This window comes from Culex quinquefasciatus, chromosome 3 (genome assembly GCF_015732765.1).
Source record: "Culex quinquefasciatus strain JHB chromosome 3, VPISU_Cqui_1.0_pri_paternal, whole genome shotgun sequence".
NCBI classification, from domain to species: domain Eukaryota; kingdom Metazoa; phylum Arthropoda; class Insecta; order Diptera; family Culicidae; genus Culex; species Culex quinquefasciatus.
In genome coordinates, this window is record NC_051863.1 from 1,601,726 (window position 1) to 1,616,415 (window position 14,690).

The window sequence follows — 14,690 nt, forward strand, 5'->3', positions numbered from 1 at the left end:
CAATTTAAACCCACTCCGTGCTTCCTCTCATTCCTAAACGATGTGATGTGGCGTAATTTTGTGAATGTAAATAAGAAAGGACATCATCTTCAGCAGCAGCATCAGCGACGACGACGACGACGAAACCAGACCAGACCTAATATACCTACTTGAAACTGGGAGGAATCGGGATCCTCAAAACACAGGTAGAGAGGTGGAAACGGAACCTGTTGCCGGCTATCATTATCGCATTTATGACGGAGGAGGCAGGGAGGAGGTGGAGAGACATCGTTCATCGTTGAGCACGTGTCGACTTTGGTGGTGTCGTATGGTGCCAGCTGGAATTGCTTTTTTTCTCTTTCCCTCTTTCCGTTAAACTACGCGATGCGAATTTTAATTCAGTTTCGTCACTCATTCGGGATATAATTATGAACTCTCAATTTCCACGTGGCTTCCAGTGATTTCCACGTTGGCAGAGAAACGTGTCACTTTTGCTACTAATTGCCATCATCGTCATCGTCACCGCGAGAGCGGAAGAATTTCGATTGCAATCTCGTTTCGCAGATCGATTCTGTGTAACAAGTTTTACACTTGATTTCTGTACTTATTGATTTCCCCTTATCCTCTTTTTGTTACGCAGGGTATCTTTGTGGAAAAATACGACCCCACGATAGAGGACAGTTACCGCAAACAGGTCGAAGTTGACGGACAGCAATGTATGTTGGAAATTTTGGACACCGCCGGAACGGTAAGCACCAACTAATTCTACTCCTCTTTAAATGTTATGTTAATGTTGCCTTTTTTCTAGGAACAATTCACGGCAATGCGAGATCTCTACATGAAGAACGGCCAGGGCTTTGTGCTGGTGTACTCGATCACGGCACAATCCACGTTCAACGACCTGCAGGACCTCCGAGAGCAGATTTTAAGGGTTAAGGTGAGTCTTGCTGTAAATTGGTTAACGCGGTAAGGGCAGGGTGGCCACTCAAGTAAAATTTAAGAAAAACTAGGAAGAAAATTTAATCCCAAATAAAAAAAATAATTATTTTTTTTTAATTTCATTGAAAAATTCTAGAAATTAAAAAATAGTTCCTAGACATGTGATGTTATAAATATAAAGTATAAAAATCTAAAGAAGCCATTTTGTGTCATTCAAGGCTGCATACAATTTTGGCATCTGTCAAAAAATTAAATAACCAATAATGTAAATATAATTTGTAGTAGAGCAGTTCTCTAGGATTTCGGTCATTCGATTTTTTTTTTTGTATTTTTTAATCCGACTGAAACTTTTTTGGTGCCTTCGGTATGCCTAAAGAAGCCATTTTGCATCATTAGTTTGTCCATAAAATTTTCCATACAAATTTGGCAGCTGTCCATACAAAAATGATGCATGAAAATTCAAAAATCTGTATCTTTTAAAGGAATTTTTTGATCGATTTGGTGTCTTCGGCAAAGTTGTAGGTATGGATACAGACTACACTGAAAAAAAAAATGATACACTGTAAAAAAAATTGTTGATTTTTTTATTTAACTTTTTTTCACTAAAACTTGATTTGCAAAAAAACACTATTTTTATTTTTTATGTTTGAGAGGACATAAAATGCCAACTTTTCAGAAATTTCCAGGTTGTGCAAAAAATCTTTGACCGAGTTATGAATTTTTAAATCAATACTGATTTAAAAAAAAATCGAAATATTGGTCGCAAAAAAATTTCAACTTCATTTTTCGATGTAAAATCAAATTTGCAATCAAAAAGTACTTCAGTGAAATTTTGATAAAGTGCACCGTTTTCAAGTTATAGCCATTTTTAGGTAATTTTTTTGAAAATTGTCGCAGTTTTTCATTTTTTTAAATAGTGCACATGTTTGCACACTTTTGGATAAAATATTTTTGAAAAGCTGAGAAAATTATCTATATTTTGCTTTTTTGGACTTTGTTGATACGACCTTTAGTTGCTGAGATATTGCAATGAAAAGGTTTAAAAACAGGAAAATTTATGTTTTCTAAGTCTCTCCCAAACAACCCACCATTTTTTATTGTCGATATCTGAGCAAGTAATGGTCCGATTTTCAATGTTAATATATGAAACATTTGTGAAATTTTCCGATCTTTTCGAAAAGATTTTTTTCAAAATTTTTAAACCAAGACTAACATTTTAAAAAGGCGTAATATTGAATGTTTGGCCCTTTTGAAATGTTAGTCTTGATTTGAAAATTTTGAAGGCTGCTCAGTAGCCTAATTGATTGTTTTCATTTGACAAAAAAGCCAGCAAAGTCCTGACTGAAAAAAACTGATAACATGTCATTGAAAATTACGAAAAAGTAGATGCGGCAGGCTCCAGAACTCCATCGGCATAGAACTTTTAATGAGTTCCATTTCTGGCTGTAAACGACTGAAAATAAATAAAAGAAAACTACCAAGATAATTGTGTTCAAGATGGATACAAATACAAATGGGGGATCGAATCGGAGAATTAACTTAACAGAGTAATTAAACAAAAATATTAACGGATTTTAGAAGTTTTTAATTTTTCATTAAAAACTGAAGCCAAAAAACCACCAAACATATATATTTTTCTTCAAAAAATCATAAACTTGGTGGCAATTTTTTGTTCCTGCTTATCTATTGCGGTTTTTTGTCCCCTAAATCATTTCAAAAAAATAAAAAATAAATAGATTCTGTGAAAAAAGTTATTTCCGTATTTCTTTCTCAATTAGGCTGTATAAAGTTATCTAGGCCCAGTGAAAAAAATATAATTTAACCCAAAAACGACGAACTTTTCGTCAGAGTGTTCTGATGCAAACAATGATCGAGATCGAGCTGTCACAGCCCTGTGAAATATGTTGGCTGACATATCGGGCGGTCAGTCATTAAAAACAGCTAGAAGTCGCCTGGCAAAATTCTTTTGCTAGAAAGAGATAGCAAATCGGATGCAAACAAACCCACAGCAGCCCTGTAAACATACTTTGAATGTGTTGGCAAATTTTTGCCTTCAAATGATACAGATTTTCTAATATTTACGTTCCATCTTTGTATCGTCAGCTGCCAAATTGCATGAAGCCTTGTAGGGGTGAAACAATGACACAAAATGCCCTCTTTGATAAAAAAAAGTAACAATAAAATATATTTCCGGTTTTGCCTATTTTTGATTATCCGGGGTTTCGGCTTACGAGTACGGAATGTATTTAGGAAATCAATTACAGTTTTTATGGTTTGAGTTTTTGAATATTAGAATTGTTCGATTTAAAGATTTAAATTTGTATACAGTCGACTCTCTGGTTGTCAATATCCAAGGGACCGTCGAGGAAGAGAATCATCAGTTTACAGAACGATGCAAAATGAAGACTCGATTGAAAATATTTTTTTCTTGATACCCAGCTATGGCAGAGAATCATGGTAACGTCCATCAAACAAAAACAAACAAATGTCAAACACCCTTCAAAGCTTCGTTTCGCGAAGAAAAATGTCTATGCAAGCCATGAGAAAGTGAAATTATTGACAACCGGAAGAGATTTTTAAAGCAAACAGAATCCAAGGGACCGTCGAGGAAGAGATCCTTCAAGCAAGAGAAAATATCGAGGAATGAAGATAATTGGAGTATGCAGATTGAAGGGTCTGAAGAATTCATCGATAGATGGAGCAATATTGATATCGAGAAGATCGACAGCCAGAGAGTCGACTGTACTACATATCGAAATTTTCCGGTTTTAGAATTTTTGTAATCTTAATCTCTTTCAGTTAAAATATTTTTTTATTTCTGAAATTTGTCAATTTTTATATTTTGAAATGATAAAATTTTAAAATTATTATATTTCTAAAATTTGTTATTTAGAATTTTTTTAATGTTTTTTTTATTAGTAATATTCTAATTTTTTTCATCAAAGTCGTCGTGTTCTGCGACCTCTTTTAGTTACAAAACCAACTGCATTCCCTAAATGTTTCGTCACCGCCATGGTTGCCGCCATATTGTTTTTAATGTTTCCGATTAATTTTTGTTCATTTCTGGAATTAATTTGTGCTGCAAAAAAATCTTCTTATAATTTTAAAAAGTGGTTCATAATCACAAAAGGTATACAACTTTTCAAACAATAAGGCATGCTTTTTAAAATATTTTTATAAAATGATATTGATCAAGAATGTTCTATTTCGTACACTGGAAAAAATTGATGAGATTTGCATTTCGGGTATACCGTGGAGAATTTCTCTACCCTCTCCGTGCTAAATGCCGTCTACATTAGGTGGATGGTAATGGATGATTTTTATGTTTTTATAATACAGCAGTTGTTCGGTAATTGGACTGCAGACGTGCATCCGCTCTAACTCCTCTTTTAGAAGAACTTGTTTGGCATTTCGCGTAGATGACTCTTAGCATGTTGTGCCAGTGATTAGAGTACACTAATTAAGCTAATCTTTAAAGCTCCCGAAGACCCTGGGAGGCTATATTATACACGAAGTGAGATATAGGGTAAGAACCGTTAAGTGCACTCAAAGAGCTTTTAAGAAGTTCTTCTTGAGAGCTTAGGCTGGTACAAATATTTTTAAAAGTTTTTGTCACCCCCCCTTCAAAATTGGCCCGAAAAATCAGGGGGCAAAAAAATATTTTTACAATAAACTTCAAAATTTCAATGAAAATTCAAGTGCAACCAACTGAAATCAAATTAAAATACATTCTCCTGCGTTTAAAATCATTTTTAGCATGTTTGGGTTTATTAAAAAATCTTAATATTTTTTGAAAATTTTCGATGCAAAATCTTTTTTTTCGATACAATTTTGTTTTTGTCAGATCTTAGATTTTGAAACCTAATGATTGCAAAACAACTGAACTAGTGTAAAATGCATTTTAAAACACTTTTTTCATTTAAATGTGAAGACTATGGCTTGTTATTTAAATTTTTATATTTTTTTATTTTTTGCCCCCTTGACCTCGGCCAGGGCCGAGGGACAAAAACTTTTTTAAATATTTGCATCGGCCTTAGTGCACATGTTTGCCCACTTTTGGAAAAAATATTTTTGAAAAGCTGAGAAAATTCTCTATATTTTGCTTCTTGGGACTTTGTTGATACTACCTTTAGTTGCTGAGATATTGAAATGCAAAGGTTTAAAAACAGGAAAATTGATGTTTTCTAAGTCGGGACCATCCATAAACCACGTGGACACCTAGGAGGGAGGGGGGTAAGACGATTGTCCACGCTCCATACAAAAAAGATTTTTTTGTATGGACAATTGTCCACGAAGGGGGTCGGAGATTTCCAAAAAGTGTCCACGTGGTTTATGGATGGTCCCGTCTCACCCAAACAGCCCACCATTTTTAATTGTCGATATCTTAGCAAGTAATGGTCCGATTTTCAAAGCAGGCCAAGTGCGAATGATTCTGATGATATCTCTTCAGTTGACGCTCAGGCGAGGAACATCCTGGAAGGAGCGTCACTGACTACGCCCGTAGTCCTGTTAGATCTTTCTTGATCAGGACAGTATAGCTCTGGTTCCTTGCAAGTGTCCTATTTTCTTACCTCCACGTTGGCTTGGTTTTCATGATGACCTAGCTGGTGGCCTGTGGAAACGGATCGTAAACCTTTGACCATCGAGGGTCAGAGTCGAGACGGCTAGAAGAAAGGGGCGCGTCAATGTGGGAAAGGGAAGTAATTTGTGATTGTAGACGGTATTGTTTTGATTCGCAGTATGTTGAGTCAACTGCTGTGGATGTACCTGAACGTTGCAGAACGGGGTTTCCTCTCTCCTTTCCATTTCCAGCTACCATCTATCATCTGTTTATTTTGTTTCACTGATTTTCTTAAACGGCTTCAGTTTACTATCCTCCATTTGATTTCGATTTTACTCATTTGATTCTCTTATTTCTCAACGCTTTTCCACTCTATTTTACCAATTGATGCTGCTGCAACAAACTGTCTGCTTTCCCTTAATTTGGCAGCAATGTAAATTTTGTTTATCATGTGCCTTTTCTTTATTTATCTATTTCAATAATTTCTCATCTTCCCTGTAAAATGCCCTCAATACAATCTAAGCATGTTTGTTACTTCTATTTATTAACTATTGTTAATTTCTTTATCTTCTTCATAAATTACTATCTTTCTTTTACTATTGATTCTTTACATAGTATATTTCTTTCACTGTCCATTGTTTTGAAACTTCACCTTTTTCTTAAGCAAGTGAGGTTCGAGCCCTGACTCAATTTATGGAATGATTAAAGGATTAACACAAATATTACTATTGTACTTTTGAAAAACTTTTATAAAATGCTTAGGTCCAGAAAATTGTAACAAAACACCGCGACAGAAGAAATAGCAACAGATAAACACGATTCAACAATAGGGAAGATTTCAGGAGAAAACAATACACAGTAAAATAACAATTAGTTTTTGAACTCAAACTAAAAATATAACAGTTTTGCTTTAATGAAAGTTGATAGGCACACTATAAATGGTTAGGCGCTTATACTTACATCAAACCCTACGTAATGTACCACCCCCGGCCGAGTTAAAATGCGTAACCGGAAAAGAAGGTGTGCATGCCTGGCACGAACACTCAAAGCGTGTTCTAGCGTGCTGCTCGTACTGACTCAGAGCAAGGGTGAGATGTAGGTGTAAGGGCAGTGCGTGTTCGTCGGGAACCTGGTGCATAAGATCGGTCAAGGCCCGTTCTTACACTGAAAATTGCGAATTGCGAATTGCGAAGTAATGGTCCGATTTTCAATGTTAAATTATGAAACATATGTGAAATTTTCCGATCTTTTCCAAAACAATATTTAAAAAAAATTTAAACCAAGACTAACATTTTAAAAGGGCGTAATATTGAATGCTTAATGCCGTCTACATTAGATGGATGGTAATGGATGATTTTTTATGTTTTTTTATTATTATATTTTTTTATTTTTTTAAGTTTTTCAATTTGTTCAATTGTCGAACTTTTTACATCAATCCCATTTTCTGCAACCTCCTTTAGTTAAATTGGATGGCCTGCTACTAAACCAGCTGCATTTTTTAAAAAAAATCATTATTGCCATCTTGTTTTACCAATTCCTAATAATTCTCCCGAATCATACATGGCGAAATCCAGTCTGCAAACCGCCTAAATCACCGTTTCCAAGTGTGAAGAACGAAGTTTAAAAACATAATTGTCACTTTTTCTTCCCCCTACAGGACACTGACGATGTTCCGATGGTGTTGGTCGGCAACAAGTGCGATCTGGAGGACGAGCGAGTAGTGGGCAAGGAGCTGGGCAAAAGTCTCGCGAACCAGTTCAACTGCGCCTTCATGGAAACGTCAGCCAAAGCCAAAATTAACGTTAACGACGTGAGTATTGTATTGTGTTGACGGTTTTAAGTTTTATTTTTATTTTTTAGTCTAGAGTGAAGCGAGTTAAATATAATACTGTGATGTTTTTCAACTTTTAGATTTTCTACGACTTAGTCCAACAAATTAACAAGAAATCGCCAGAGAGAAAGCCCAACAAAAAGAAGAAATCGCTGTGCGTGTTGCTCTAAGTAAACTACTGCTAATAATAACAAAGTAATAATAAAGCGAGAGGAAGCAACAAAAAAAACGGTACGAGACGTGGTTATAAGGCAAAAAAATCGTTCAAGATAAGAATTAAAGAAAAGTTATAAACATTATATTAATAATTAAAACATGAGGAAGCAGATCGCGCCGCAAGGAAGTTGAAACAAAAGGAACGCGTGGCCAGCCACAATTGGCACCTTCTCTCGATCGCGCGAGAGAGAACCCAAAACAGACAGAACCCAGAATTCGGTGTGGACATCATCATTTCGGTGTGTGGAAGAGGTGTGTGTGGTGAAGAAGGTAAGACACACTACTTACTTGATAATTTTTAAGCAAATTATGGAACGATTACACACACACACACATACATTCGAGCACACAAACAGCAAAAAGAAACAATTTCAAAGAAAATAAAAGAATCAAAAAAAAAAAACAGTAAACGTCGTCATCGCCATCGTTGTTGAATGTGATTCTTTCACCTGGACCTATCTCTCTCTTGTACACGACAAAAGAAAAACAGAAAACAAATAAAATAAAATAAAAAAGGTAAGTGATGTTGTGCCCAAAACTGCCACGTCGCCCACGTCGTGTGGTTACTCTTTTTCGATATACGATATCGTGATTATTTGGCTTCCATTGCACACTCTGAAAACACATTCACTCAATCGCCCACAACACAATTTGTAGACGGACTCTTTTTTCAGTGATTTGTTCAGTGGCGTCGTGTTGTGTTGTTTGGTCGGTGTTGAGAGTTGAAAACAATAGTAGAAAACACACACCTGCACTGTTGCGTGCTTTTGTGCTAGAGCAAATTCGGGAACTAATGAGACTTTTCACACACACACACACATAAACAAACAAAAGAATGTATAGTTGTTCAACACACACACACAGACTCGCAGCGTGCGCGCAGACACCGTTGTCAGGTTGAGTGAAACTCAACAGTATTATGAAAGAAACTTTCCAGAAACAAAAGAAAAAGTTTAAAAACCAAGTAGATTAGAGATGGACAACTAGATTTTGTACTATTTTTAAAATGCAGAACCTACACACACAAAAAAAACCCTTTTTCTACTGTCGCGTGAATTTTTAGCTGTTGAGCAACGTTGTGAAACGATAACGTTATCGCCGATCATTTTATCGTTATTCTTCCATGATGTTTTTAATCGGCGAGCATCGACGACAATCCATTTAAATTTAGTGTTTCAATCAAACTTAATTAAAAAACAGTTTTCCAAAAGTTCTTGAGCGTAAAGCGTAAGCGTGTAAAAATTTCCGAAAAGGTTTTTTTTAAATGCAATTTTTTTCCTGACCAATTAGACGATATTTTGTGAAAATTTTAGTATTCCAAGCCTGTCAAAATCCATTAAAAACGTTTCGTTGTTGATACTCGATTGCAAATCATTAACATAAAAAAAATATTTGCACAAAAAATCTCAATTCTGTGAAAATCCATTAACTGTTTTGCAATTTCAAAAAAGTTGAAAAGAATGTTTATGGAAAAAACGGTGCTTTGTTAAAATTTAAATATTTTACATTTAAATTATAAATGTTTCGAAAATACAATTAAAATTTACTGTGTTTGATAACAATATTGAAATTAAAAAAATGCTATTTTCAGATATTATAATATTTTATAAAAACGTGTATTTCACCCGAAAAAAAAAAATCATGAAAAAATGGCTTAATTTGACATCAATTTTAAAAATTGCATTTTTTTTAAATTTCAGAAAAACTGATTTTATGAAAAATTAAAAAAAAATAAAATTAAAGTTTAATCAACTGAAAACCAGTTAAAATGCATTTTCACGCGTTTATAATCATATTTAGCATGTTTGAACTCCTTTGAAAACACATTAAATCTTCATGAAATACCAATGTACAGTCCCACGAAATGTTTTTTTTTTTTTGCGAAAAAAAATAATTCCGTTAATATTTCGATATTTTCAATACTAATGATTGGAAAGCAACTGTACGCCTGCAAAATGCATTTTAAAACACTTTTTTCATTCAAATGTTGAAACCTAGGCTTGTCATTTCAATTCTTATATTTTTTTTATTTTTTTTGACAAAAATCATGATTTTGTAAAAATTCATGGGGAATTTTGAAGGATTTTCAACAATAAAAAAACGGTTTTTATGAAATTCTTTCGAGTTTTCCATTAAAAAATATGAGGATTTTTTTTTTCAAAAATAACTTATTTTGTGAAATTTATTTTCTTCCACCACATTAACGTTGTGAAATTCAGGTGTAATGTCCGTGCATACTCTGTAAAGTCCTTTACAGTCCTCTCCAATAATCGGAAAAGTTCCTGAGGAGACGTGGGCAGCAGCCAGTTTGGTAGCTAACTTTTCTACCTCTTGACCAAATTCCGTTATGGTCTTGTTATTTTTCTGTTTCGTTTGTCGCAATTCAGCTTCCACTGCAATTGGTGTCAACCGAATGGCAAACTTTCGGCGCAATTCTGCAAATGCGCCTTCAATGGTTGCCGCCTCAATTGATCCTCGCGCTGCTCCTGTTAATCGAGAGCGCATAAAACGTAAAAAATCTCCCTCCGAGACATCGGCCTCATGTTCCCTTAGTACTGTTACGTCCGAGATCCAGGACTCTAACGTTTCCGCTGATCCGGTAAACTTTTCCACCATTTTGATGGCGAGTCCTAAGTCCAATCGATTTGCCATTGTTTGGCCGAGTTCCACAAATAAGTGGGACAAGTCCAAATCAAGGTTCGTTTTTAAGGAAGGCTTATTGCCCATGTTCGCATAAAGAAAAAACGCATTTAAAATTTGTCCCTTGCATAAGGCTACGTGTTAAATTTTCACGAAAAAACTGGATTTCCTTCTGATTTCTAGAACAAAGAACTGGATAATATAGGCTCTTTCGAAAGATCACACGATTTTGAGCCAAACTGCATCAAAATCTCGAAATCGATGAAAATGCATATGGGACATTTATGCAATCAGGGGCAGCTTAGTGTCCGTGACACACTTGATAAGACTTTCCTTTATGAAGATTTTTAATTCTTTAAGCCTTTTGTCTAATGTTTTTTGATCTTCAAAATTCTTCTCCTTGTCCTTGTTCTTGTTTATCTTAATTTGTGCAGACTCGAGTGATTTTCGAGTTTGCACTTTTTGTAGCAGAAAATTTAATGTTAGCCTAATGGTTTCTTCTTTTTGTAAGAAAGATTCCATTAGGGCAATCTAAGCACTTTTTTATGAAAGTTTGTGATCTAAATCCAAGTAAATTTATTAAGTGAGATCATTCTACGCAAAAAAAAAGAAAAAGAGAAGGAGAGATTGGATTCATCATTTTTTTTTACTGCTTTCAAGCACTGATATTGATATTATTTCACATAAAATAAAAAAAAAAATCTGAACGATTGCTCGGCAAATCCTTATACTTGCTGTTTTGCCGACGGTATCCACCACAGGGCGGTTACAAGGGCGGTATCCACCATACAAAATTTGACTTCGTTTCACAAGAAATTATAAAAATATACATATTTTCCCGAAAATACCACAAATGCAAATCATAAAAATAATATTATTAAAAAATTACGGGATATTGAGAAAACTTTGTGCAATTTTGCAATTTAGTGTATTTTCTTTTCAAATTTGCATTGCCTCATTTGGAGATTTAGTGCAATTTTTTTTAATTAATTTTACAAATAAGTTGAATTCGAGTGTTTAAGTGTCTGTTACACAATCAAATGAATATTCTCAATAAGAGAATATAATTTGATCATCCGATTCGAATTTTTTCGCGAAATTAAAAAAAAAAATCATGTTACAGTCATCCCTCATATTCGAAACAGTTTACAGATCTGCAATTGTTCAACAAATTATAGAAAATCGATAATTGAACATAATGATTTGCTTTTTCCTTCATGTGAAAGCTTTTCTTGCGATCTTTCGATTGATGTATAGATCGACTGTACATTTTTACGTTTTATATCAAGTTTTTAAAGAAAAACTAACTTAATCCACCTATGTGGTTGGTGCCTTCCTCACTCTTTTCCAACAATGGGTGATACCGTAATCTGGGGTGAATCGGGACTACAGTCTGAATAGGGACAGCAGTTTTTAGAGCATTTAGAGCTTTTAAATTTGGAAGTGGATGTACACATTTTGTTGGCCTAAGTCTATTCTAACCGAAACCAACCAGAAAAATCAAAATATTGTGCTCCAACATGGTTAAAACTGCTGTCCCAATTCGCCCCATGTGTCCCGATTGACCCCAGTTTACGGTATGTGATATGATGGGTTTGGACACAAATTACGTCTAATTTCGTTAAGTTCCGGAATACAAAAAAAAACACACATATCACTCAAGGGCTCATACGTTGCATAATAAGTGGTCAGAACTCGAGATAGGGTTGCCAGATCTTCAATGTTTTAGACTCGGCCTTTCAATTACCTTACCAACGATGGGTCAGATGATGGATCCGGACATTGTTTACATACATTTAAGTGAGATCCGGCTACAAAAATAGTGCATAAATATCACTTAAGTGGTCAAAACACGAGGCAGGGTTGCCAGATTATCAATGTTATAGACTCTTTGGAAAGGTCTTTTGATTACCTTACCAACGATGGGTCGGATGATGGATCCGGACATTGTTTACATACATTTGAGTGAGTTCCAGCTACAAAAAAGTACATAAATATCACTTAAGTGGTCAAAACTCGAGACAGGGTTGCCAGATCTTCAATGTTTTATACTCGTTGGAAAGGTCTTTTGATTACCTAACCAACGATGGGTTGGGTGATGGATCCGGACATTGTTTACATACATTTAAGCGAGATCCAGCTACAAAAATAGTGCATAAATATCACTTAAGTGGTCAGAACTCGAGACAGGGTTGCCAGATCTTCAATGTTTTAGGCTCGTTGGAAAGGTCTTTTGACTATCTTATCAACGATGGGTCGGATGATGGATCCGGACATTGTTTACATACATTTAAGTGAGATCCGGCTACAAAAAAGTGCATAAATATCACTTAAGTGGTCAGAACTCGAGACAAGGTTGCCAGATCTTCAATGTTTTATACTCGTTGGAAAGATCTTTTGATTACCTAACCAACGATGGGTTGGATGATGGATCCGGACATTGTTTACATACATTTAAGCGAGATCCAGCTACAAAAATAGTGCATAAATATCACTTAAGTGGTCAGAACTCGAGACAGGGTTGCCAGATCTTCAATGTTGTAGACTCGTTGGAAAGGTCTTTCGATTGCCTAACCAACGATGGGTCGGATGATGGATCTGGACATTGTTTACATACATTTAAGTGAGATCCGGCTACAAAAAATAACATAAATATCACTTAAGTGGTTATAACTCGAGACAGGGTTGCCAGATTATCAATGTTTTGGACTCATTGGAAAGGTCTTTCAATTGCCTAACTAACGATGTATAGCATGATGATGTTTGGTTCAGTTTACTGCCATTTATTCAACTTCTGAAAATATGCGAAAACACATTTTTATACATAACTTTTGAACTACTTATCGAAACTTCAAACAATTCAATAGCACCGTATGGGACCCTAAACCAAGTCGAATGCGACTGGTTTGGTCAAAATCGGTTCAGCCAGTGCTGAGAAAACTGCGTGACATTATTGGTCACATACACACACACATACACACACACATACACACACACATACACACACACATACACACAGACATTTGTTCAGTTTTCAATTCTGAGTCGATATGTATACATCAAGGTGGGTTTTCGAGCTTAAAATAAAAAGTTCAATTTTGGAGCAGGATTATAGCCTTACCTCAGTGAGGAAGGCAAAACATTGACCCTTGATATCCACAAATTCTGAACACTTTTTTCTATCGATGTAAACAAACTTTTTTTTCTCTCCAGGAGTACATATTTCTTACAAAAAAAAATGACTTCATACTCTGAAACCAATAAAACTCAAGCTTAGTGATGTTTCGAACATGGACTGATAACTTTTTGCCTTCCTCACCTCAATGAGGAAAGGCTTTAAAATCACTCAAAAAATGAACTTCTTTATTTGACCCTAGACCCACCTTCACGTATACCTATCGACTCAGAATCAAATTCTGAACAAATGTCTGTGCGTGTGTCTGGATGTGAGTCCGTGCACCTAAAAATATGCACTCGATTATCTCCGGACTGGCTGAACCGATTTGGGCCGTTTTGGTCTCATTCGATCCGTCTTGGGGTCCCACAAGACCCTAGTTAAAAAGAACTTAAAGTACTTCAAAAGTTATGCTAAAAAAACGATTTTAACTAAACTTCGGGAGATTGCGAAAAGGGTGTTTTTTTGTAAGAAAACTTATCATGCTATACATTATTAGAAAGGTATTTGAAAGACCTTTCCAATGGGTGACAACCCCATCAAAAGTTATGAGCACTTAAGTGTTATTTATACACTTTTTTGGAGCCGGATCTCATATATTTTGATGAAAAAGTTGTCCGGATCTATCATGCGGCCCATCGTTGGTAATCAAAAGACCTTTCCAACAAGCCCAAAAGATTGAAGATCTGACAACCCTATCAAAAGTTATAAGTACTTTAGTGTTTTTGATACACGATAATTTAATAAAAAAATAAGTGTTATTTATACACTTTTTTGAGGATGTTTAGTGTCTTTACTTTTTGAATGTGAGGAAGGCACCAACCACCTAAAGGTGGATTAAGTAACGTTTTGTGATAATATCATTCAAATTCAGGTGTTCCACAATTGTGGGAGGCACAATAGCATCCCACAATTATGGAACAAGCAATCTGGAGGCAGTGTTTTGCTGCTCTGGATAAAATAGTCTTATATGAGGTTTTTTGTTCAAAAAGTACAATTTTTACTAGTGAAATAGCAAGAAAATGACCAAATGAAGGTCCTAAAAATAGCAGGGACGACAGAAAAGTAGCATTTTGCATCCTATTGACAAATTACCACAAAAGTGTTCCGATTTTGTGGGTGTTCCGAATATGTGGGATGACTGTATTTTGAGTGTTTAAAAAAAATTGCAAAAATAAAAAACCGGAAAATCCATTCCATTTTTTCAGATTTTTGTACTATAATATAAAATTTCTCGAAAAAAGTCTTATTCAAAATTAATTTCAATGAATTATTATCGATTAATTGCCGCTTAAAATAATCCCAGATCGTTAACGCTGACGATACTATTATCGTTAACAGCCTTGCTC

At 35.1% G+C, this 14,690-nt stretch overlaps 1 protein-coding gene across 3 annotated transcripts in view; it reads left to right on the forward strand.

Annotated features, from left to right (window-relative positions):
* The window catches only part of LOC6040506 (ras-related protein Rap1), a 35,119-nt gene extending 27,183 nt beyond the window's left edge, over positions 1-7,936 (forward strand). For all 3 annotated transcript variants that reach the window (XM_038262504.1, XM_038262505.1, XM_038262506.1), the window contains exons 3-6: positions 620-727; positions 788-916; positions 7,137-7,289; positions 7,391-7,936. In XM_038262504.1, the coding sequence (XP_038118432.1) occupies positions 620-727; positions 788-916; positions 7,137-7,289; positions 7,391-7,480 (480 nt within the window). In that variant the 3' untranslated portion in view covers positions 7,481-7,936. The remainder of the gene's footprint in view (positions 1-619; positions 728-787; positions 917-7,136; positions 7,290-7,390) is intronic.
* Positions 7,937-14,690: the final 6,754 nt, after the last annotated feature.